Source organism: Zosterops lateralis (assembly GCF_965231275.1).
Source record: "Zosterops lateralis genome assembly, chromosome: 2".
NCBI lineage: Eukaryota > Metazoa > Chordata > Aves > Passeriformes > Zosteropidae > Zosterops > Zosterops lateralis.
Genome location: NC_139763.1, coordinates 22,848,742 through 22,872,857, shown reverse-complemented (window position 1 = coordinate 22,872,857; position 24,116 = coordinate 22,848,742). Strand labels below are relative to the sequence as shown.

The 24,116-nt window shown below is 34.7% G+C and overlaps 1 protein-coding gene across 2 annotated transcripts in view; it reads right to left on the bottom strand.

Moving 5' to 3' along the window:
* The window catches only part of NLGN4X (neuroligin 4 X-linked), a 156,187-nt gene that overhangs the window by 8,153 nt on the left and 123,918 nt on the right, over window positions 1-24,116 (bottom strand). For both annotated transcript variants that reach the window (XM_083884948.1, XM_083884949.1), the window contains 2 exons: window positions 4,627-4,812; window positions 1,906-2,695 (listed from right to left, as the gene is read on the bottom strand). In XM_083884948.1, the coding sequence (XP_083741074.1) occupies window positions 1,906-2,695; window positions 4,627-4,812 (976 nt within the window). The remainder of the gene's footprint in view (window positions 1-1,905; window positions 2,696-4,626; window positions 4,813-24,116) is intronic.

Below are 24,116 nucleotides of genomic sequence, written 5' to 3'. Positions count from 1 at the left end.
GGAATCAGAGGTGCAGAATAAATGTAATCTTAAAATATTATTTGCCTCCAAGTATTCTCTTGTACTATTCAGAACAATTAACCATTGTTCACCCAAAGAAAGAAAAGACCCTATCAAGGTAATATGTATTGTGTTATTTTCCTTTCCCTTGAAAACTGAAATTTTACAGCTGGAGGTTATTTCTAATAACACATTTTTAAGACTACCTGTAAGAGGGTGAGTCCATAATAGAATATACATTCCTTTCCTCATCAGCAATGGGAAAATTTCAGAAATTACTAATGGCTCTCCCAAAGCACCTGTTTTTGCTTTTAGGTATAGTATGGCAATGGCTTTATAACCAGAGAACTGGGTATAACCTGCTGAAATTAGTTTTCAAGTAGCAACAGCTGAAAAGTGCCTGAAATTATGAGTAATGGTGGCAGCTGGGACTGTGAGAAGCTCCTGTCAGCCTCAAAAATTGCTTAAATACAGCTTCTAAATCTACAGGGAATAGTCATAAAGTAATCATAAACAATAGTGAGACCACAGAGATCTTGCATCTCCATAATAATTCCAATGAGGTACATTTGTAAGGACCTGAAGCCCTCTATGTATACATGGCATTTCATCTACCAAAATAAAGACAAACTGATGGTGTCATCATCTCTGAGCATGTGATATAGCCATCATGCAGCTTTCTCTCCATAAACCAAGATTTCATCACAAAGTTTGTTCATCCCAGTACCGATGACATCTTGTTGACAAATATGCCTAAATATTACACAGTTTATTCACTTTTGTTGTTGAACTCCAGGGTTTCTGCATGCTTTTGTATCTGTTTGTCCAATATGAAGTGCAACAAGACTTCTTTTCCTGAAGTCCTAAATTGACCTGAAGTATGTGATTGATTTTAACTCAATTTATGCTTGAGGTTCTTGTGAAAACTGCAAAATCTCTCTCTTTGAACGTCATTTAGATTCATGGAAGGCTACAAGGGCTGCTAAAGCCTCTGAGTGTTTCACAATAGGCATCTGAGTTTTTCTTATATAGCTGCACACTGTTCACTGCAGTGCAGTAAAGCTGCAGTTTCCAGAACCCAATCCTGCCATTAAACATTCAGTGGAAAGATTTACAGCCCCTTTGTGCCACAAGTATCTTTGTTTTAATTCAATACCGAAGACTCAAGGTTAACAAAAAAAGCCCTTGCTGCTGAAGTAAAACACTGCAATACTCTTTAAATGAATGTTATATGAAGAGAACAGAATTTATTAATATTGCTCAAAGATTAAGCTGTTTTTAGAGTTGTTTGCTTGATGTTTACAACTCTATTTCAGCAAAATATTGATGTCTTTATTTCGTAAGCAGAATTAATTTATTTTTTTAACCTTCTCAAAGCAAAATTTATATCTGAGTCTCTTCTTCATTCTAGTCAAGTACTTATTATTGCCATTATAGCCCTCAGAGGGAAAAAAATTTCCAGTGTCTGCCTTTCTGTTCTAATTCCTCTCTGAGTCCTCATCCCTGTGAAGGTCGCTGAAAAACAAGAACTTCCTTTCTTTTGTAGCAGATAAGTGCTATCTGCCTGACAGTTCCTTCTTCAAGTAGCAGACATGTTGCCTCTGATTTTTCAGTATCTCAGTGAACCACCTTTTCTCTGAGACATGCATTTTGTCTTAGTAATTGTCCTATTTTTTGAACCAAAAATACAGTGTTATTATTCTCATTGAGCTACTGAAAGAAAATAGTTTGAGGGAACATACTAATTAAAAATCTATTAAATAAGAATAAACCTCATTTAACTCCTATCTTAACACAAATATTTCTATCTACTACTTCAAAATCAGATTTTGAGGCCACTGGAATGTGATACTGACTATTTTAGAAGTATGCTATCAACATATGAATGCTAGGGGTCAGACTTACCCAGTTTTGGCAAAGTTAGTCCAGTATGTCATAACCACTGCACTGAGCATGACATCATTCTTGGAAAAGTTGCAGTTGAACAGTTCCGTGGGACCAATCATAGGAATCCCAAACACATAAGGGACTTCATCACCATGAGCTGAATCAGCCCAGCTGGGTTTCATTTCACTTTGGCAATGGTGATAAAATGCATAGAAATATGTTGGAGATCCATACTGGGCATGCAGGTCAGCCGTGGCAACAGCTGGAGCAACCCACTGGTGGTCTGTAAAAAGAGCAACCAGGGTCTTCCGTCTTGTTTCGGGGTTTTCTTTGTCTGCCCAGTCAGTGTACATGAATTTAATGGTCTCTCGCAAGGTGTCCTTCCCTTCTGGATAACCATATAGATTGTCCACAAAATTAGAGACAGAAAAGTCAAAATCATTGGGGGAAACACCGTCTTCATTGTCTACAATGCCATCCACAAATTTTAAGCCTTCCCCTTGATTCACGCCCAGCATTATATCATAGTTAAGGAATTCCCCTTGCTCCATTAGAATCTGAGGGTCATCTGGAATCACGTCTCCATCTATCACAGGCCCAAAGGCAATGTGGTACGTGGCTGGAGTGATAGTCTGTTGAATGAGTTCTTTGTAATTCTTATTCCGCAGACATTCAACCAAATCAGTGGTATCCAGCATGTCGCAGCCCACTTTATCTGCCAATATCCGAGTGTACTTGGCAGGCTGATAGTTCACTGCCCAGCTGGACAGGGCTGTTCCACTCTGTATGATTGCCTTTTGGAACAAACCTGCAGGTGCAAATTGTTTAAATACAGATCCAATTAGATATTTAAGAAATATATATATATTAAAAAAATGAAAAGTATTTCTTAGTAAAGGAAACAAAGCTTTGATTATAGAATCTCTAAAGGATGCATACAGGGAAATTTCAAATCAATTTCTGTAGATCCTACTCACTGCCCTCTTTTTATGCTATGTAGAATAGGCTACTAATTAAAATCTCTTATGTTCTTGATGCTCACACACATAAAGCATGAGGATTTCAGGTTACTTTGTTTCAAGAACAAAGCCTATTCCTGTACTGCAGTTTCCTTGTGTTTTTGATGGAAGTCCTCTGGCTTTAGCATATTTGTAGTCCTGTGAAAATTTCTTTGAAGGACTGGCAGCTAAATGCAATCATATGCTCTTTGCCATGTAAATGACACTCATAAATGCGCCTTTCAGTAGTTTAAAGGTCAAATGAAAATTACACATTCTCATTTCCTTCACAAAAGCCATGCATCATACTAACTTGAAAAAATCTGCTCTATTAAAAGTAATTTCATACATTTGAATCTTCTATCCTGACATTATTTATTTACCACTTAATTTTTAAAATTATTATTGTGTGCATATGTTATCACTGTATATACGTTAAATTTTGTGTGCATGTAACTGCCTTTATGTTGAATTAAAATAAATTTATTTTTTTTGCTAGAGAGTAAGATGATATTCAATGGTTCTTCCTGATTGTTTTATGTACACTAATATAAAGAGAAATGAAAATCTAGTGTGAAGAGCTTCTTTGTTTAAAGCACTGAAAGGCCAAGGGGAGCTTGATGGTGAATCTGTCCCATCTGTTGTTTTGTTGTTTTTTTTTTTTTTTCTGGTAAGACCATTAAAATGAACCTATTTTATATTTTAACTGAAATGCTTGGGTGTCTTCTCCACATGGTTTCTCTTGCAAAGTTCTCAAAATGTGAAAGACAGTAACAGCTACAAAAGCATGTGGCGTTTTTGTTGATATACCTTTGAAGATTACTGAATGCACACAGTACAAAATTTCAATTATTTGATCAGTTAAGTTTTACATGGTTCCATCTGCTTGATTTTGGCATAGCTTGCTCAGCAGTTATTCACTGAAATTTTATTTGTATCAATAGACTGAATCATCAAGCATAGCTCTATGTATTTCAAAATGAGGTGTGTTTTCCAGCCTCCCTGCTATAACTTCTGGCTACTGCTTATCTGTTGCAAATTTCTGTCAGTTTTAATGTGATAGAAATGGCATGGCTTAATAAATACAATAGATATTTTGGTGTTGTCTTTTATCAAGTCTTTATAGATTTGGTCTTATCACCAGGAATATTTATAGTTCAGTACTGGTGCTGTACATTCTTGGAGTTCGCGTTTGGTTTTTTTGGAGGGTGAGGTGTTGAGGGTAGAAATCCTACAGTTCACTTACCAAAATCTTAAGAACACTGTGGGATCACACAGTGTTCTTGTGGGGAGTTAAATGCAGCTTTTAATAAGGCTTAGTTAAGTTTTTACTAAATAAGGAAAGCATCTATATATATGTTGGGAGTGCAGCCAAGAGTATACAAAAAAATCAGAAAGGTCATTGCTCTTTTCCATTTTAATTAGGGCAAATTCTTTGATAGAGGAGTCAGTGGAATGTGTTGATAAAGCTAGAAAAAGTATATTGCCCATGGCATTTGTTGCATGAGATTTATGCTGTAATAGCATTTAGTTTTCCTTATAAATATATTTATGTTGATTAATACAAATCCAGAATTCTATCTAGTAGGTATTTTACAAAAATTAGAGATCTCATGTAATTCTGATTCAGACTATCTCCTTTGGCATTTTCAATATATTTTAACATTATTAAAAAAAAAAAAAAAAAAAAAAAAAAGGAAAAGAAAAGAAGAGTGGGTTTTTTTGCCTAGAGGATTGTTACCTTCTGAATAGTGGGAGAGCGTCAGGAGACTGACACAGGAAGCTCCTGCCCCAGATCCAAAAATAGTAACTCTCTTCGGGTCTCCTCCAAATGATCCAATATTTTCTTCAATCCAACGTAAAGCTTGGATTTGGTCAAGCAATCCATAATTGCCTTTTGCAGCTTGGTCCCCAGTACTTAAAAAACCTATAAGGCAAAACCCCATAATTTTAGTTCATCAGATACAGAGTTAGCTACAGGGTATCTACATATTCACAACACATCTTCCTATCTTTTCATCTTCTATGCTTTTTTTTTTTTTCCTTCTTTTTAAAGGTCACAGTCCTAGTTAACTGTCTCCAGTGCAAGCAGAGAAATTCATTCTGTGTGCTGTTTAGCTTGAGTTTGTTTTCCCCTACTTCAGAGATCCCATTAATGAAGAATCACTATTTCTTATCTGAAATATTTCTGTAACAATGCAACAATACAGAAAGAAGGTTTTAAACATTTTATAACTGGATGTGAGTAGGGTATAAAGTCTTAGGAAATAATTTTTGGATAAAGATGTGAGACAGCCAGTCTATTACTGAGAAAAATGCACCCTAACACATTAATTTAAATATTTCTTACCAACACTTTCCTGAACTACACAGCTCTTTAAATTTCTGTACTTGTGATATAGATAAATGTACTCAGAAATAGAAAAAAGAAGGCTGAAGTAAATAGTAGAAGGAACATGAAAAAAGCCTAAGGAAAAAAAAATTGCACTTCAGTTTCACAGAGGATATTTATTAGGAAGATAACAGGTAAATCCATGGCAATATAGCCTTTGGTGGGAAGATTTTATCTGAACAAATCAAGTCTCATCTTTCTTTTTGAAAATTGCAGGAACACCTGCGCTGCTGTTTTTTGTTCCTGCACCATGGGTATAAGATTCTAGAAACAAAGTGTGACATGTTTGCTGCTTGTCTTGCAACTGAGAACAAAATGACCATAAGATTAGGACTGAGATTAATTTTGGGTTTTTGAAACCAGCTAAGGCAAAACACTGCAGTTATCCCTGTTGCCTATTATTCACAGTTAAGGCCTTGTGCTATGTCCAAATTACCACATTGAGCCATGCACTCACAGTCCTTTCCTTAACTCCCCTAGGCCTTCTCCTGTTAGACAACTGCAAAGTTTATTTCTATTAGAAATATCTTACAGTATATGGAAATTTTCAGATGGGCATTATTGATTTAGGCACCAGTGACAGCTGTCAAAGACAAAACAAGGACATCGCTTGGCAGTTTTTTCCAGCTAATTATCAGTTCAGAAAAAATTGCTTGAAGGGGAACCCAGGACTCAGGAGATCTATGGTCTGGTGCAGTTTGAAATGTAGGAGTCTGTTATCATGAACCACCTGAGCCTGCTGTAAAAAGACCTCTATGCTCCTGACTGGAAGGTGAATCTTAAGTTCCTGAGGGAAAAAAGATGTTGTAGTACATTTCCCAGGCTTTGGCAAAGGGGAACAGGTCTCTTTGCACTAGTTGTAATAATTTTTTTGTTGATAGGAAGAATGAAAATGCACATGGTGGAAGGTATTCACAATAAGAAGGAAGCAGAATACAAATAATATCCATATTGCTAAAAAACATTTGATCAGGCTTTTTTGTTTTAAAAGTCTCTTCTAATAGCAAGTTGTAAGAATGGCAGTAACCTTTTTTTTTGTCTTATATACAAATGGAGAAAAAAATAAACTCTTAATCCACAATTGTCTCAATTTATTTTTTAACATATGTGTTTTTCTCTATTTTTGCATGTCTTTATGATTTTTTAAGCCTGTCAAAGAAAGAATAACGCACTTGCTGGCTTTGTTGCTGCAGCTCACTGCAATATTCTATAATATTCTATAACAAAGGCATTATTCAATCAGAGCTATGACATCCATTGGAAAAAGAGAGTGTTGTAACCTTTAAAGCAGAATGGTAATTAATATTCAGAGCCTAAACCTGCTTTAGTTCTACTAGCAGCATCAAACTAAAACTGTTTGAACTTTGTAATTTTGAATTCTTACCAAATGTACTAAAAGGTGAACTGGATAAAACTGCAGTTAATGAATATCTAATGTTCAACAGATGAAGATTTATTTTTTTTTAGTTTGTTTCCACAGCTGGCTGCTGATTCCCATTAACTGCAAGAATAAATTTTCTTAATTTGAAAACTAATCACCATGGCAAAGAGTCAGACCCACATTACACAAACTGAATTCATAAATCTATCTTTTCTTGACGAGGATATATTTTCTTTAATGCTCTGAATACCAGATCTAAATATTTCTTCAAAGCTATTTAAAGAAATTCAGGCATATAGTAACTATTTGTCCAGAAATACACAACACTAACAGGTTTTTTTGCTTTTTTCTATTTTACTTCAGTGAAGAGAAAAAAAGCGTTTCTTTAAACTGAAGTTCCTGAAATAACTATTTTTATTTTTCTCTAACTCTTTGAAGGGAAGCATTCAAGAAAAATTCTTTAGTTTCAAACTACCAGATAGCAATAGTCAAGGAGAAAAAGATTACAAGTGGAAATTGCTGGGAATTTTTCAGGACATCTTTCAGCTGAGGATCACCTGAAAGGGCCTAAGCTGTAGAAAACCCTCTGCAATGTGAAACAATGTACAAGAGTGGTGACAGTACTGAAGTTTTCTATGGAAATACACTCTTGATCTTGAGCTGAATTAAACACTTGCAGAAACATGGTCAGGATCAAAATCATATTTTCCCAGCCACAGAAGTTAAATTTAACACACACAGATTTAGAAAGAAATAAAGGCAATGGAGAAAACCCCCTAAAAACACCATTACGTTAAAGATTGTAAATTATGATCTGAGAACTATGACTTCACCCTTAGAGATAAATAAAATCACCAAGATAATTGCAATCTTGTAGCCATTTTCATTTTTTAAATTTATATGACCTACTTTCTCATTCTTTTTAAATTATTAAAAAAAAAATTACGCTACTTTCCTTTGACATTTTGCACACAGTAATACTCAATATTACACCACTGCAGGAAAAGTCTATTTTTTATCTCCGTATTTTGGCCCCATGGGCCTAATGCATATCAAATCAATTTGATAGCTGGCTGAAAGCCTAAATTTCTACTGTGAATGTTCTTCCAATGCTTTATGCCCTTCCCTCTCTTTCTCCTTCCCTTCCAACCCCCAAGCTGAGAGACTGTTTCCCACTCCAGGTGGGATGAAAGGAGTAGGATAATGCAAGAATGCAGCATTTAGCATTTCTTATGCTTACTAGGTTGCTAGACACCATGAACTCATGAGAAAAGGAAATGTGATTTCAGAGAGCAGACTTCTGCGAGGACTGGACCCAGAGAAAAGTGTGGTGCTTAACAAGTGAACATTAGCAGTGGTCTCATTTGCTTCTGTTCCATGGACAATTCTCACCCTCTTACGCACCATTTTCTGTTGCAAGACATAATGAGTTACCTCACTGGGTTTTCCTTCCTCTTCTCAGCTCTATATATAACCTCCTTTTTTATTGCTTTCATAGCTTCATAGTGATCCAATAATTTAAACAGAGATAAGAATATTTTAAAGTGTACTTTGACTATTCTAAGTTAAAGTAACTCTAGAGAAACACCAATCAAAACATCTATAACTATGATGTTTGCCAGAAGACTTTGATAAAGTGGAGTCATAAATTAGACAGTTTTTTTTCTTTGTAATCTGAGACTTTCCTTCAACTTGGAAAAAAAAATTGAAGATAAATAATATGTTATGCTCCAATCAATGAAAACATGTGGTTGCTTGATTGTTTTAGGACATTATATCATACGTTTTCTACAAAGCTCTGAATAAATTTGGAAGGTCATGATCAGTCTTGTCCTATAAAATTTATCATAAAAGGTAAAATATTATTTCCATTTTGTACCAGTTTTGGCCAAAATCTGATGATTTAAAAGATTCAACTTTGCAGTTCTTAGTCAATTGAAGATTTTGCAAGGCATTCAGTTAGACTTATTCTCAATAACACTCTATATGCATAAATCACAAACACAAAAACAAAAACCAACATAAATTACAATTTAACCATTAAAATAAATTAGCAGGTGGAAATGACCACTATTCTATGAAATGTGGTCCTGTTGGGAGACTGTCCTACTCATTGTTCACTTTTTATTATCTGGCAGTATTTTTCTCTTTATATGTTATTATTCATGTCATTAGGGATGTAATTTCATTTTAAAAGTTGTAATAACAAGGGAGTTAAAACTTATCTTTTAAAATAACATGAAAGAACCAACATTTAAATTTTGGACATTTTAATGAGTCACTTGTTGGTAGCTGAGTTTGTGGTACAATAACTATCATTTCATAGGCACCACAAACTTCCTTAAGTGGTATATAACAGCTTCCTAATAGAATTACTTGTTGGCCTTAGGGAGGAATTAGATTTTCAATTATTACATTCATAATTTAGAAAAGGAAATGTTGATTAGATTTGTTTAATTTAATGTTCTAGGTAATGTGGGATTTTCTTCACTAATACATTTATTCTTGAGTTTGGGTTTTGGTGCTTTCTTCTATGCTTTCTTCTGTGCTTCTCTGATTAATAATTCATGTTCTATAGCACTAAATCATTATAAAGGATAACAGTAACAGATTATTATTCTCCTTTTTACTTGTTTGCAGTTTTTTATGAACCTCAGGATACACTTACTTTGTCCAGCTAATAGTGATGGTTTCAGAAATTACACTGTTTATGCTTACATATCCATGCAGTGATTTGCAGACCATGTGAGAAAACTTGAATTAAGAATACTTGAATATAGAGACTTAGAATTAACTTCAAAACAGGTTTTGAGATTTCTAAGTATCTCCAAATTATGCTCTAGTTTTAATTTTTTCTCCAGGATGGATTCAATTTTGGTGATTTCTGAGACCACCGGAAATTATGAAGTGACTATTCCCAAGTGTCAGATATAATTTTCAGGGATATCCTCCCCCTCATCTCCCCAGTGCTCACTGCTGTCATACTCAAAAAAAAAAAATTTCAAAAGCAAAGTAACTCAGTCCTTAATCAGTTGCTAGAAAATATTCACAACATTATCCATAATTTGGCCTCTCAGACAGAGATATGAATTGTAGGAGGATCCTGCTAACAGGGGCAAACTTACAAACTTTTGTAAAGGAAAATTAGTCTTCAGAAAATTTTCTATTGCAGATAGTGGCAGGAGAGAAAGAAAAAAAAACAAACAAAAAAAACCAAAACAAGGAAAAAAAAAAAACAAAAAACCCACCACCTTTTCTAGAAGACAAATTAAAATACTGAGTCACAGTCTTGCTATGATTGGCCGCTAAGTAATCACTTCACAAGACAAGTTTAATAGGAATAATCTTTAAGGGCGTGATGAGCACCACCACATCTCCTCCTGATAGGTGCCACCAGGGGTGCAAGGGAGGCACCCACAGAAGGGTTTCAGACAGGATCATCTTCCAATCCAGCAAGATGGTGGTGAAAGAGCAGGGAAGGAGGTGATCAGTTACTTCTCTCTAAAGAAACTACAAACAATATGGAAATTACAGAGATCCCACTTGGGAGCAGTGGAGGTCAGAGGGATGGCTGGACAAACCGTTGTTGTCTGTCAGGGCCGAGCAAGGTTGTGACAGCAGTTCACATGCTTTGCTGATTTGTATTACCCCTTCTTTTAAGAAAATGAAACATGCTCTCAAAATCTTCAACATGAATCTTATTTCTGTGGAATCAGTCCAGCTCTCCTGGCATTAGCTGACATGCATTAAAGCAGCAAACATTCTTGATTCACCTGCACTCAATACATCACTACTAAAAATCATGTGTCTTTGCTAATTTCTAACAAATGATCCTCAATGTGTTTGAAGGCAACAGAGATCGTCTATAAAACAAGCAAAGAGGTTTCAGGGCTTAAATTCTAGCAAAGTAGTTGTAAGAATATGGTAATGATCAACCAGCAGCAGAAGGCATAGATGTCGAAGAAAGAAATCAATCTGCAGCAAAAGAAAATATGAATGAATTTTATAAGCTGGTAATATAACTGTACCCAGACTTTAGTTACTCCAGTGAGAAAAAAAAAAATCTTCTGAAATGATTCTTCATAGCAGATGTATCTGAGAAGCCTGAAAAGCTTTGATTTAATTTGTTTATAAAGCAAAAAATATTTATTTTCTAAAACTATTTGGATGCTTGCAATTTTTTTGACATAGCAAAAGATTAAGAGAGACAGTTCTAAAAGATGTATTAAATATATAGAAAAGCCCAAATTGCTTCTCCATTTGCACACATGTATCTTATTCTGTGAAATGTAATTGCTGAGTATATGGACTTTGTTGTTTTCATCCTGAATTCTTCTGGTTATGAAACAGATGTTATTTGTGGAGAAAAAAAAATTAACACTGCTAAATATTCATGTTTTGAATGTTTCAAAATAGTATTAGAAACTCAATAATTTTCTATCTGTTATTTTCAACAAGTGAATGTAATAGAAGTAATCATTTCTTTAGAAACTAGTTCTGTGGGCTAGGAATTTACATTCTGCAGTTTTGGCTAAGCTCTTTAGGTTGGTTTCTATATCTTCATATTTCATATTTCTCTCTATTAACATGTATTCAAGAACATAATCCTAAAATTAAGACTCTCAGTCCTCTGAGAGTTAACAAAAAAACCAAAAACCATTAACCACATTAGAAGCACTTCTGCTGCATGTTGTCTGTCCCTAGATTAATGTTCAGCAGAAGGAAGAATATCTAGGAATGACCAGACAACTTTTTTTTTCCCATTTCATTCTATCCTGCTACAAAAGAATACTGAAAAGAAATACAATACAATGCTGTGAAGTATTAAATGAACTGAGGGGGGAAAAAAAAGCACTAGGAATTCAGTTTCCTATTTGGATCCCCAGAAGCCATTGTTTCTCATCTGTCTAGGTAAAGCGTTGGTAGGAATGAAATTATCCCTGCCAATGAAGAAAAGCAAAAGTGAGGGTGGCTGTGTACAAAAGTTTCTTCAAGTCACATCATTAGAGACAAAATCAAAGGACTTTTTCATATTTAAGCTTGTACTTTGTTGAAAGTTTTTAGTAAATCTAGTTACTGTTGACCCATTATTCAAAAAATGCAATTTTTACTTCTCTTTACCTTTTACAGAAGCGTAAACTAGTAATTTATTTCTTCTGCAGTATGCTCCTGTTAAAATGATTATTTACATTCATACTTTAGTATTAAAATGGAGCAATTTTTTGTTGCCTAGATACAGATCAGATGGCTACTTTATATAACTAATGCCCATGAACAAACAAAGCAATCACAGATGAAAATATTTCTTTATTCTTGTATTTTCTTTAACCTTCTTTGCCCTTTTTTGTTAACATTGCTTGTGACAATAAAAACATTCTTACTGAAGATACCTACAGCTCCAGCAGGATTTTATAGTCTTTCTTTTATGTTCAAAGCATTTCACTAGCTGTTTCTTAAATGGATTATTGTGATAGATCGTTGGCACAAATAAGACAATGAACTATGGCAATTAATATTTCTAGCTTTACTTACTGGTCTGGTTTTATTTGGATGTAAATATGATGCAAAGTATCATGCTTCTATGCAACACATACAATTATTTAAAGTTGTATTTTCTTATTTAAAAATTATAATTTTAAAGAAGCACTGTTTCTCCAAATCTGTTCTTATTTAAAATGGCCATCATAAAGTAAAAATTAATAGATTAATATATTTTTTCAATTATGTTTGCAGAACTTCATAACTTAAGGTTATTATGCAGAAATTATACTTCCATCTCTTCTTATTAATTTGAACTATACTTTTTTTTTTTCCTCCTATGTTCATCTACATATTGGTGTCCAGTGGCATTTTTATACACATATAATGTGTGTGTGTGCATATGTGTGTGTGTATTTAGTGTTCACTAAGTACAAGCTGAAAAATAGAAATCTATCTTTTGTCAAACATTTCAACCCACTAAGTGATAGTTATTGCTAGGAAAAAAAATATAAGAAAAACAAATTGCTAAATGGGAGAAGGTTGCAGAATCTACTTCCTGGGCTGTCACAGCTTTGCTTTGTTGTCTTTTTTCCCATGGGAATTTAAAGAATAATGGAAATGAAACCTAAATAAGATAAAATAAAATTATTTGCTCAGTTCCAATTATTTTCCCTTCTCTGAAAGTTTTAAATTATTCATGCACACAGCTTCCTTTTGCCTCTTTGTCTTATGGTTCCATGATTTTTCTAGCCTGTCTGAAGTCACCTCAGTTCACCAGAAAGATAAACTCTTTGCTCAATTGGAGTATCTCTTTTGGGGCTGTGTAAGTTTGCAAAATAGGTTTTCACATCTTGTATGAATACTATCAGGGTAAGATGAGAAAAAGCTGTTTCTTCAGACTGCCTGCTCCTGAATGCAAGCCTTACTGGTTCCTAAGGAGAAGGCTCCACGGCTTCCTGTGTCTGCTTCCTGTAGGATGGTTGCTTTGTCTTAATTAGGAAAAAAACTGACTAAGGAAAAGTCAGTCTTTCCAATGGTCTCCAGAGCTGCCTATCTGTCTCCACTGACTGCCTTGCTAATAAACACTTCATTTTTGTAGAATAGACTCTAAATATGAAGTCAGGCATCCTCAAGGACCACATAGTGTTTGAGTTGAACACAAGAAATTAATAGGCAGTGCTACCAAATAAACATCCCAACATCTCTACAAACATCTAAATTAAACTCTCCAGAAAGGATTTCTAGCACTGCTTACTACAGAATATTTTAAAAAATTATTTATTATTTAAATTATTTAAATTATTTTAAACTATTTATAGAAAGGTCATTTTAGATCTTTGTGATATAAAGAGGGCTTTAAATTATTTTAAACTATTTATAGAAAGATCATTTAGATCTTTGTGATATCAAGAGGGCTTTTCTTTTGCAATGCAAGTATATACAGAATACATGAATAGAAGTAAAACAGGTAGTGGCAGTTGGTATTTTTACCTAACAATTAATGAAACTTTTAATGTAGCTTGGATAGTGTGTTCTTTTATGTAAGCTAGGGAGTTGTTTGCCACTATTTGCTGAATTTGTTCCATTATGAACAGACACAATTTTGCTTGCGTGCTACTTTGGAATCAAAGCAATGACTCACAAGCACTATTTGTCTGTTTGTGACAACAAGTCTTTGTACCAATATTCTTACTGAAGATTTTAGGGCTCCCAACAGGATGCAGATTTTTTTTATGGTGCCTTTTTTAATTCCCTAACTATTTCATGGCAGGTCACCAAATATGTTTCTAAGTGGGTCATTCAGCCCATTCACAGTTTTAAATTTTTTTTCGTCTATTTTTATCTAAGATTTTTAATCGCATCAATATCCTCCTGAGAAAGAGCTTTAAGGACACAACATCAGTGCAGATACATTTTCTGTGTAGTTTGATACCAAGCACAGTGTCTGAGAATGAAGACTAGAAATCAGGAAAATACCCAACATCCTGAACAGAATTTCAGCATATTTTTAATGTTTGCTTGTTCAGAAATATTTAACATACACATACACAAACACGCAAATCCATACACATATTCAAAATACCCACTAAAAAGCATAAATCTCAATTTACACCATCTTCATTAAAATTAGAAGATAGATGGATAAAAGGCTTTTCATTTTCATAGGATGATTTGGGATTTTTTACTTCCTTTTTAGTGTCTCATTATTATTGCTTCTAGAGTCCTAAACTTTAGGTAATATCCATTCCACTTAACAGAATTTTTGAGCTACACAGAGGGATAGAAATCTGAAAGTGTCAGGTTGCCTTCTACACTCAGGCTCACAACTTTCTAACTTCATTGTTTGGATGTAAAAAAAAATCCTGTTTACACCAAATTTTAGGTGTAAACAGGCTCATTTCATATCAAGCAGAAAAGATTGTGTGAAATCGGGTTAAAAAAAAAAAAAAGAAAGAAAAAGAAAAAAAGACAGATTTTTTTTTTTTTTCTTGACAGATTAATATCAAGGGATTTTATCTTAAATTACCAGAAGTCTATGTCAGTGTTTCTTTTGTTATTGGTCAGATAATTAAGGTTGCAATAAGTACAAGTGCATGAATCCCTACTGTTTTGCTCCTCTGGAAAAGGAACTGATGGAAAAGGTGTGGCAGAGACATACAGCTGTGTATAAATGGTTACTGCTATTGGCCTATAAAACAGTGATTTTCATATGGCAATTTCTAATTACCTATACAACAAAACTTAAATCACCTATACAACAAAACTGAAGAGTTTATCCATTCATCTTGTCCTTTTTTGAGATGGCAGTTCAGCTGCCTTACACTGTGCCATTAAATCAACAGTTCTATAAAAAATGATGCTTCTCTCAAAATCTCTGAGACACGTTGCCTTTTCACTACAGCAACAAAAAAAACAGTAATTCCATCTAGAAGGAAAATTTTAGGTTTCATAACAAAATGGACATTAGCTTTGCCTACGATTTCCTCTGAATGCATACTACAGCTAACCTAGTTTTTCTGGTGTCTTTTACAGGGACTCTGGGTTTCCAACAAGTGTAGCTGAGGATTACTTTCTTCTAATCATGACTCAATTTTTATAAAACATGAATCATGTTCTGAGAAATAAAAAACAGGGTTTTAACACATTTCAGGGTAATTGGAGGAGGGGGATAAAAGCCCATATTCTCTTTAAATCAGTAAATTTATTAATAGAAACACAGTAACACAGTCTATGTTACTCCTGAGCCATGAATATACCAGATTTAATAAATATATTATTTAAATGCTATGCATGTTCATATTTATATATTGCTCCTGCCATTAAGGAAAACAAAAATATTTTACAGAGAAATTTACCCTTTGCTAGTAAATGTTGAGGAACAGAATTTAAAACATAAAAATAATTTAATTTACACGAGGCACAATTATAAAGACAGCTAGATCACAAATGTAAATCATTGAAAAAGGTATGGTTCAAATCTGTTTGTTAAACTAGATTTCAACTCTTTCAAAGAACGAAGGGACATGGAGACATGCCATGGAATGAAGAACAGAGAAAAATATATATTTAACCAGCATTTTCAGTGTCTTGTTAATTAATTTCAGGACAACAGCACAGATTAATCTATCACAACTTTTAAGCTGAGCAGTTCATAGCAGAACTTACTTGATTTTGTTCACTTATTAATGTCTTACAATGTTTGTGAAAAGGACATTGTCACAAGGATGCAAAGCAATTAAATTAAAACAGAGAACAAAACAAATAACAGATGCATTATTAATAGGCCTCCAGCGTGAAACAAAATGAAATGATGAAATGAAGGATTACCTTCACCTTTTTAGCTGAAAATAACTACAACAACTTGTTTGGCTTTTGTTTGTTGGTTTGGTTTTAAGGCAGAAAACCCACTTTAATTCCAGTCTTACAAATTCTTACTATAACGGAGAGCTTTGCATATATAATTAGGTATTCTGAAATCAATGACTCCTTCTCATGTTCTTAAATGTTTGCAAAATCAGATTGCACGTCCTGTAGGAGCCGTTTCCGAAGTGCAAAATCCAGTAGCTGTAAATTTAATGTTTACCATCTGTGAGGAAAACAGGTTTTATCTGAAAATACCAGAGTGCAATGCACTTTTCTCTAGACAAGAATTTTTTCTATTGCTTATTTCCCTGATTAGTCTAAAGCTAAATGAAGTGAAGCTGTCTTTGCCAGTTGCAATCACATGTATGTTACAGGAATAACATCTCCCCCAAATGGCAGCCTGTATATCAAACCAAAGGAGGGTTAACAAATGGCTCTTCCATCAGTAACCAAATCTATCAGACCTCAAGAGAAGCACCACAGCACAACATTCTTTTCAGAGTAAACTTTGGCAGTATAAAAAGTTTCATAGATAAGTTAAATATATATATATATATATATATATATATATATATATATATGTTATCTTTTACATAAGATGTATTTTACATTTGACATAAAGACATTTGAAATATTACTAAATTGCCATGATCCGCCCTAAACAGAAGGGAGTCAATGGAAAGGTCAGTATAAAATCCACAATTTTGAAGCAAACTCGACAAGAGAAATAACTATAAATAAATCATGCAAAAGTATTATTAACAACACGTTGAGAGTTTTGTACAGATACCATTATAAATGAGGACTATATCCGAATATCCAAGGAAAAATTCTTGCAAAACTACTCCTTATGAATGGTAAGCAACAATATTTATATTCCAGATCTGAGTTATGGGCAAAGGGGAAGAACATGGAAGAACTTCCTCTCACTCACAGCAGTATTAAAACATCACTTAAATCACAAAATGTATAATTTTAACCATCATGATTTCATTTGCTTTTGCTCTCAAAAGGATGCAGAAATAAGGAATAGATAGGATACTATAAATGGGATTTTGAGGCAATAGGCACTGCCGTTGGACAATTTTGGTGGCCTTTCATGTGTGTTTTTTCATGTCTCTCTCTTTCTCTCCCTCCTAGGTATTCCCACGAAATGCTAGTTTCTGAGTGTTACTAAAATTATCTAGAAAACCCCCTCTGAGAATAGCTTTTATTGAGAACTGAAAGAGATTTTGCTTCTTAAAGGATTAGGCAGTACCTGAATAGGGATTTCAAAAATAGCAGTTAGCCATTAATATTAATACTTACCTGCTTTAAATTGTGTCCCTAGACTTCAGACAGATAAGTTGAGCAATTTGTGAGAGAACCTGTAATCATCCCTTTACTACAGAAAAAGTGATGAAACATAACTGTGCAACTCAACAAAACTAAACTTTGGATTCTCTTTGGATATTCTTTTGTGAATAAATCCAAGGTCAAGCCTAAGTCTGCAAATCTTTGGAAGTGAGCCCTCTTCTCTCAAGCTTCACTGAAAGGGTGCTCTTCAATGGCATAAATCCCACATCCATGCAAGTCCTTACAAAGATGCCCATTGACTCAAGAAGACTTGGATAAAATAAACAAAATAACAGATGCAATACTTTCCATTCAGGAAAAAACTTCCTTAAAACAAATGAATTTCATTTAAAACTGTAAATAAAAAAAAAAATTAAGGATCATAAATACTAGTAATACAAACTATGCACAGAGACTATATAGAATTATCTATAGATAAAAAGTTATCATATTATTAGCACAGGAGTATTCCATTAAAAGATGACATTAGGGCTTTAACAGACTGTTCCATGCCATTAGTATCTTAAATGTCTCTTCAGCCATCAACCAAAGACACAGTAGTCAAAAAAGCTAAATGTCATTCATCAAAGTATCATTTCAAAGCCCCATAAAGGCTCGAAAAGTAATTTCTTGCCTTGAATATTGAAAAATATGAGTCAGTTAAAACTTTGTATATAGTTTTGATATGTTCCCAGTCATTTTGGGGAATACTTTTTGTTTTATTTTCAGCATTTTTAATATAGAAAGTGAAAATCAGATTGGAAATTTTATGTCTTCAATTGTTGTCTTTTTTTCAGATTTTTACCTTGTTCTTCTGTTTATGACTTTTCTATGTATACTGTCTGAATACACAAAGCACAGAAAACAGTGAGGAAACAGAGCTGAGTTCCCTTCTCTACAGTGAGCCTCAAAATTCTCAGAGTGATGAAAATGATGTGTCTACCTAAGCTCAAACGAAGGTATTAAGGTATTATAGAAGCTTAACCAAACTTAGAGACTTCAGGGAAGATTTTAAGAATAGGATTCCTCTTCATCTAACTTTACTAAGGTTAAGAACCTTAGGGAACCTTATCATCTAGCTTTTTCTTGCAGTCAGTCAACAGAGACTGCCTAATGACAAGTCTGCCTATTCTTTTTAGATGGGATAAGAGTTATTAGACTTTGTTTTAGTTCTTCTGTGCTGCAGTTAACAGCAAAGGATTACCACTAGATGTTCAAAATTTCTCATGTGGATGGTAGAGTGAAAATACATGAGCACTGCATGAGTATCTGCAGTTATAAATGTAGAATTTATACAGTAAGTTTTATACAGGATCTTCAGAACTCTCACAAACTCCTGCACTGGACAGTACAGTTGAAGGATTGGCAGTTGCAATGTATACGTATGCCTGTCTGTCTATCTATCTATATCTCAATACATTTTGAATTATGTACCCTTGCACATTCCTGCCTGCTACACAAGAAAACAAGTGGTAAAGTAGCATGCTATATAATCAGTCCTATAAAAAGATATTGTTTTCTTATCATCATGACTATGTATGAAAGAATTGGCGAGTGTCCATACGATGTGTGGAAAAAGAAGAACAGAACAAATGCAAGCAAAAAAAGACATCTTGAGGAAAATGGAAGTTGTTTGTATCATCTAAATAGCTGAGAAACAAGAAGCTAAATATGCCTGCACAAAAATTGACTGGATGTTGGCTATAAAGAACTCTTCAGTATCTCTTTCAAGATAGCTCCTTCTGCAGACCCACTACCCTGAAATCGGAGTGGGGCTATCCCTTTACAGTTATTGGTGTTTTTACCTTCACTTTAGATTTACTCTTTCATTGACACAAGTTGTCTCACTTATAAAGATGGGAATACAAATTTGTCCAAAAAAAAATTGTCCATGCATTTCAAACCTGGAAATAAATTTTACTGTGAGAAATGGATGATTTTCTGAGATTGTTGGTAAATCTACTGTGCTCAATGCTAGAAAATTATACTATGTACACAGGTAATTATCAGCAGCATTTCTTCTTCAAGCTATAACTAACACTAGAGAATCATAATATACACACTTAACAATAATGACATTTGGATGCCTATTTCATATCCACTATTAGAGGTCTTTAATCTTAGAAGTAATGTTGTTCTTGCTCTACTTATTTTCTCTGGTAAAAATGTTTATTTCAATTCCCACTTTATTTGCTACTTAATCCCTCACAAATACTCATGGTCAGATTATTTCTATATTTGACTGACTTTCAAAGAAAACAAAGCATTACCAATGTCGTCTGATTCATTGTAGTACTGTGCTCTCAGAGTAAAATTGTTAAACAAACCTAGATTACATCAAAGATTAAATGAATGTAAAACTGGCAGAACTTTTAAAAAATCCAGTGAGAGAGATATTGTTGTATTCTCACATTATCTTTCTAAAACTATTTTTATTACAGGAGACTCTTAGAAGCCTCCTATAAAATATTAATTATTATATATTTTTCTGAATAAATGGATGCAAATAAGAGAAATAGAAAAGCTTTCAGGTTCTTTAACTGTGTACTTGATTTCTTATAAAAATTAGTTACTTGTAACTCTACAAGGAAAAAAAAGAGAATCCTTGAAACAGAGAAGAAAAATTATAACCTGAGAAAGACTTACATTTATTAATTCATTCATAAATGAAAACAAAAAAAAAGTTTGTATCTTACTGTTATAAGAACAAACAACTTATCTCTTTCCCTTTCTCAATAAACACATCATGCTATGGGTGTGTGTCTTAGGGTGACTTTATGATGCTTGTATCCCCAATTGTCTGTTCTGTTTACGCTGTATGTTAAGTTCTGTACCTTTAAGACTGGTTCCTAGAGCAAAGGGGGAGAAGAAGCAGCACACAGTTTATTGTGAAGAAATTGTTCACTCTTACACATTCCTTCTCCAGAGTGTGTTCACCTGAGGCACAGACAGCAGCAGGACAGAGATCTCTTTGCTTTTAGTAAGTTTAGCTAGCTGAGGCAGAGAAGGTCAGAAGGTCTCTGGACTGTTTTTTTTTTTTTTTTTTTTTTTTTTTTTTTTTTTTTTTTTTTTTTTTGTTTGTTTGTTTGTTTTTGTTTTTTTGTTTTTTTGTTTTTTTCTTGAGACTGTTTAACCTGCTCTGGACTGAAAAACCCAGGGGAGCACCAGGAGCTCTCACCTGCAGCCAACCGGGGCCTGAACTTCTACAGGGACTGATAAGAGACTGAGCAAGCTGAGCTACTCACAGCAAGGACTTTCTGAACTTACCATCTCACTTCAGAGCAGTGAAAGGTTTTATTGTTTCGTAGTAGTCATTCTTTAAGCTTGTGGGAACTTAGTTTGTTAAATAAATAAATTTTTCCACTTTTCTCTGAGGAAGTTCTTTCCCGGACTGGCTGGGGGAGGGGTCATTTGGGTTTGCTTCCCAGAGGCACCCTATTCAGAGGATTTCTCCCAAATTTCCCCTAAACCAAGACAGTGAGCAACTGGCCCACTGGTCGGGCACAAAGTGTTACAGTCAATGGAGTGACATCAGACTGGTGACCTGTCACTAGTGGAGTTCCACAGGATTCCATCCTCAGCCCTGTGTTCTTCATCTTCATGACTTGGATGCAGGACTGGAAGGGATGCTAAGTTCACAGGGTGCTGACTCCCTCAAAGGCAGGGAGGGACACCCTTCAGAGAGTCCTCAACAAATTAGAGAGCTGGGCAATCACCAACCATGAAAAGTTCAACAAGGGGAGTGCTGGGCTGTGCACTTGGGATGAGGCAGCCCTCACAAACTGGGAAATGAGTTGCTAGAGAGCAGTGCTGCAGAAAGAGACCTCAACTTTCTGACCAACAGAAAGTTGAACATGAGTCAGCAGTGAGTGCCCTGGCAGGCAGGAGGACCAACCCTGTCCTGGGGGGCATCAGGCCCAGCATGGCCAGCCAGGCAAGGAAGGGGATTGTCCTCTCTGGTCTGCACTGGAGCAGCCTCACCTCCAGTGCTGGGGGCAGGTTTGGGTGCCACAATAAAAGGAAGACATTAAACTACTGGAGAGTGTCCAAAGGAGGGCAATGAGGATGGTGAAAGACCTCGAAGTGAAGGCATATGAGGATCAGCTGAGGTCCCTTGGTTTGTTCAGCCTGGAAAAGAGGAGACCAAGGACAGATCTCATTCAGATACAGCTTCCTTGTGAGGGCAAGCAGAGGGGCAGACACTGATCTCTCCTCTGTGGCGATCAGTGACAGGACCCCAGGGAATGGACTGATGTTGTGCCAAGAAGAGTTCAGACTGGATATTAGAAAACGGTTCTTCACCCAGAGGATGGCTGGGCACTGGAACAGGCTCCTCAGGCAAGTGGTCACAGCACCAAGCCTGACAGAGTTCAAGAGGTGTTTGGCGACATTCTAGGGCACATGGTGTGATTTTTGGGGTGGCCCTGTGCAGGGCCAGGACTTGAACTCCATGATCCTTTTGAGTCCCTTCCAACTCAGCAAATTCTGTGCGATTCTGTGTGATTTATCTTTCTTCACCTCTTGGGTTTTTTTGTAACATATTCACAAAATAGTATTTTGTTCTTTCTTCCTTTGTCAAGCGTGGTTATTTGCAAGCAGCACTGAGTTTTAGTGGAAGCCATGTTTTAGAAACATAAATAGCAAAGATTTAATATAACACTGAAAAAAAAAATTGGTAAGCCATCTGTATAAAACAGAAATACACTTTTTTTGTTGTTGTTTGGTTTGGCAACACGAAGTAGCTAGCTCACCTTTCCATGTTATATAATCCCATTACATTCCTATGCTATTTAGACATGGTAATGATTGGTAGGTCTACAAACAAGACACTTCCCATAGAGAAAAGACTGAAGAAAAGGACTAGCTGAAACTAGCTGAAGCACAGATGACCAAACCAAAGGCTGCACTGGTGCACAGACTCTCCTCCCACTGACATTCCCTTGGGACAAGCTACTAAAGCTCTCCCTAGGTATAAAGACATTAAATGACATTGTCCTTGGTTCTATGCTTGTTCCAGGAAAGCAAAAACAACAAAGAATTCAGACTGGTAGAAGCAGGTACATAGAAAACAAATTTGCGGATGTAAAAGCAGTTTTTGAATGAGATTTCTTTGTCTGCATTTTTGTAAATTTTCTGCCCCATTTTCTTTTCTCTTCACTGTCCTTTCTTTAGCACATTGACTTCAGCTATCATCCTTTGCCTATTTCTTAGTTCTTTCCACTAGAATATCCTCCTAAGAATGACTTCTCCTCAAATAAATTATCATCCATTACTCCTTTCACAATGTTCATGTACTATCCTCTTTTCATTAGCCTGTGACTGCCTGTCTAAAATAAAATTTTAGGAGAGAGAAATCTTAATGTTCTGTAGTTTTCCATTTTCTAACAGGGCCAGGTTTTATTTCTGTAATGTCCCACAGGAATAAAATATTAATTCTAAAGGCAAGTTCTCCCTAAAGGAACCACAAATATCTGACACCACCAAAGGTCAGACACATTCCTTAGCATATATTCAGTCTACATACAAAGATTACAGAAAGAAAACAACATCCCCACCCAAAAAAACCCCAACACCATTCCCCCCAAAAACCCACCCAAATCCCAAAGGAAAAAAAAGTACACACAAACCCCCCCAAAAAACCCCAAACCAACTAGCCAAAATAGACAAAAAAAAAAAAAAAAAAACAAAAAAAAAAAAACAAAAAAAAAAAAAAACAAAAAAAAAAAAACAAAAAAAAAAAAAAAAAAAACCAGAAACAAACCCACCCTCCAAAACCAATGCCAAATCCAACCAAAAATTCCTGCTTAGAGAAACTGAAGAAGAAAAAATTAGTTCCTCCACTTTTTCAAAAAAATCTCAATCAGTTCTGTAGTAACTATGAAACATGATATTCTCTGTCTTAAATAATAATATTGTGAGTCAAAGTCTTATATAGAAGGATACAAAGTACAAGAAGAAAGTAGAACTTTGGTCTTGGAAAACCGATCAGCTAAATTATGACTCTCTGACTGAATTATTAGAGGAATACATACAGCAAAGTTTATAAAGTTTGTACACAAAAAAGAACTGCACTTTCAAATCTCACAAAAAAAATTAAAAATAGAATTTACAGCACTTATATCACTGAAGATCTGTAGAATTTAATGATACTTAGTGTTTGTGAGAAATAGCAATATGCTTTCCTGCCAATAGCTAGAACGTGTTGTGCATGAAATCTTGCATCTTTAAGACACCAAATTCAGTTTTCTGATAACGGAAATCTGTGTACCTAGCACCAAAATACTACAGTATTAGTAATATTGGAAATAGCACTATTTCTGTAGATACTAAGTAAATCTAACTTTGCTAGGTTTTAAGTAGATTTTATAAAGTACACAGAGATGTTTTGTTGTTTTCTGTCAGGTCAGGATTTTACCCACAATGTTTATACAAAATCGTGCAATTTATTTGACTTAGACATTCAGAATGTTTTGATATGGCTATGAAGTCAATTTATGCATTAGGACAACTGAGGAAGATCTCTATATGTAAAATATTCTAGGGAGTGGGAGGGAAGTAATATCTATATATCCATTTTAGATGTTACTCTAATCCTGCAATTTTTTTCATGTGCACAGGCCAAAGAAGCAATTTCAGTTTCCAAGTAGTTCAATTGATCATTTTACTATATTGTGTCATTTTTTCTCAATTATCACAACAGTAAATTACTCAAAACTGTTTTGAGTAGGTATATTGTCCAAAAGCTGAGATGAATAATAAATACTCATGAGTCAAATAT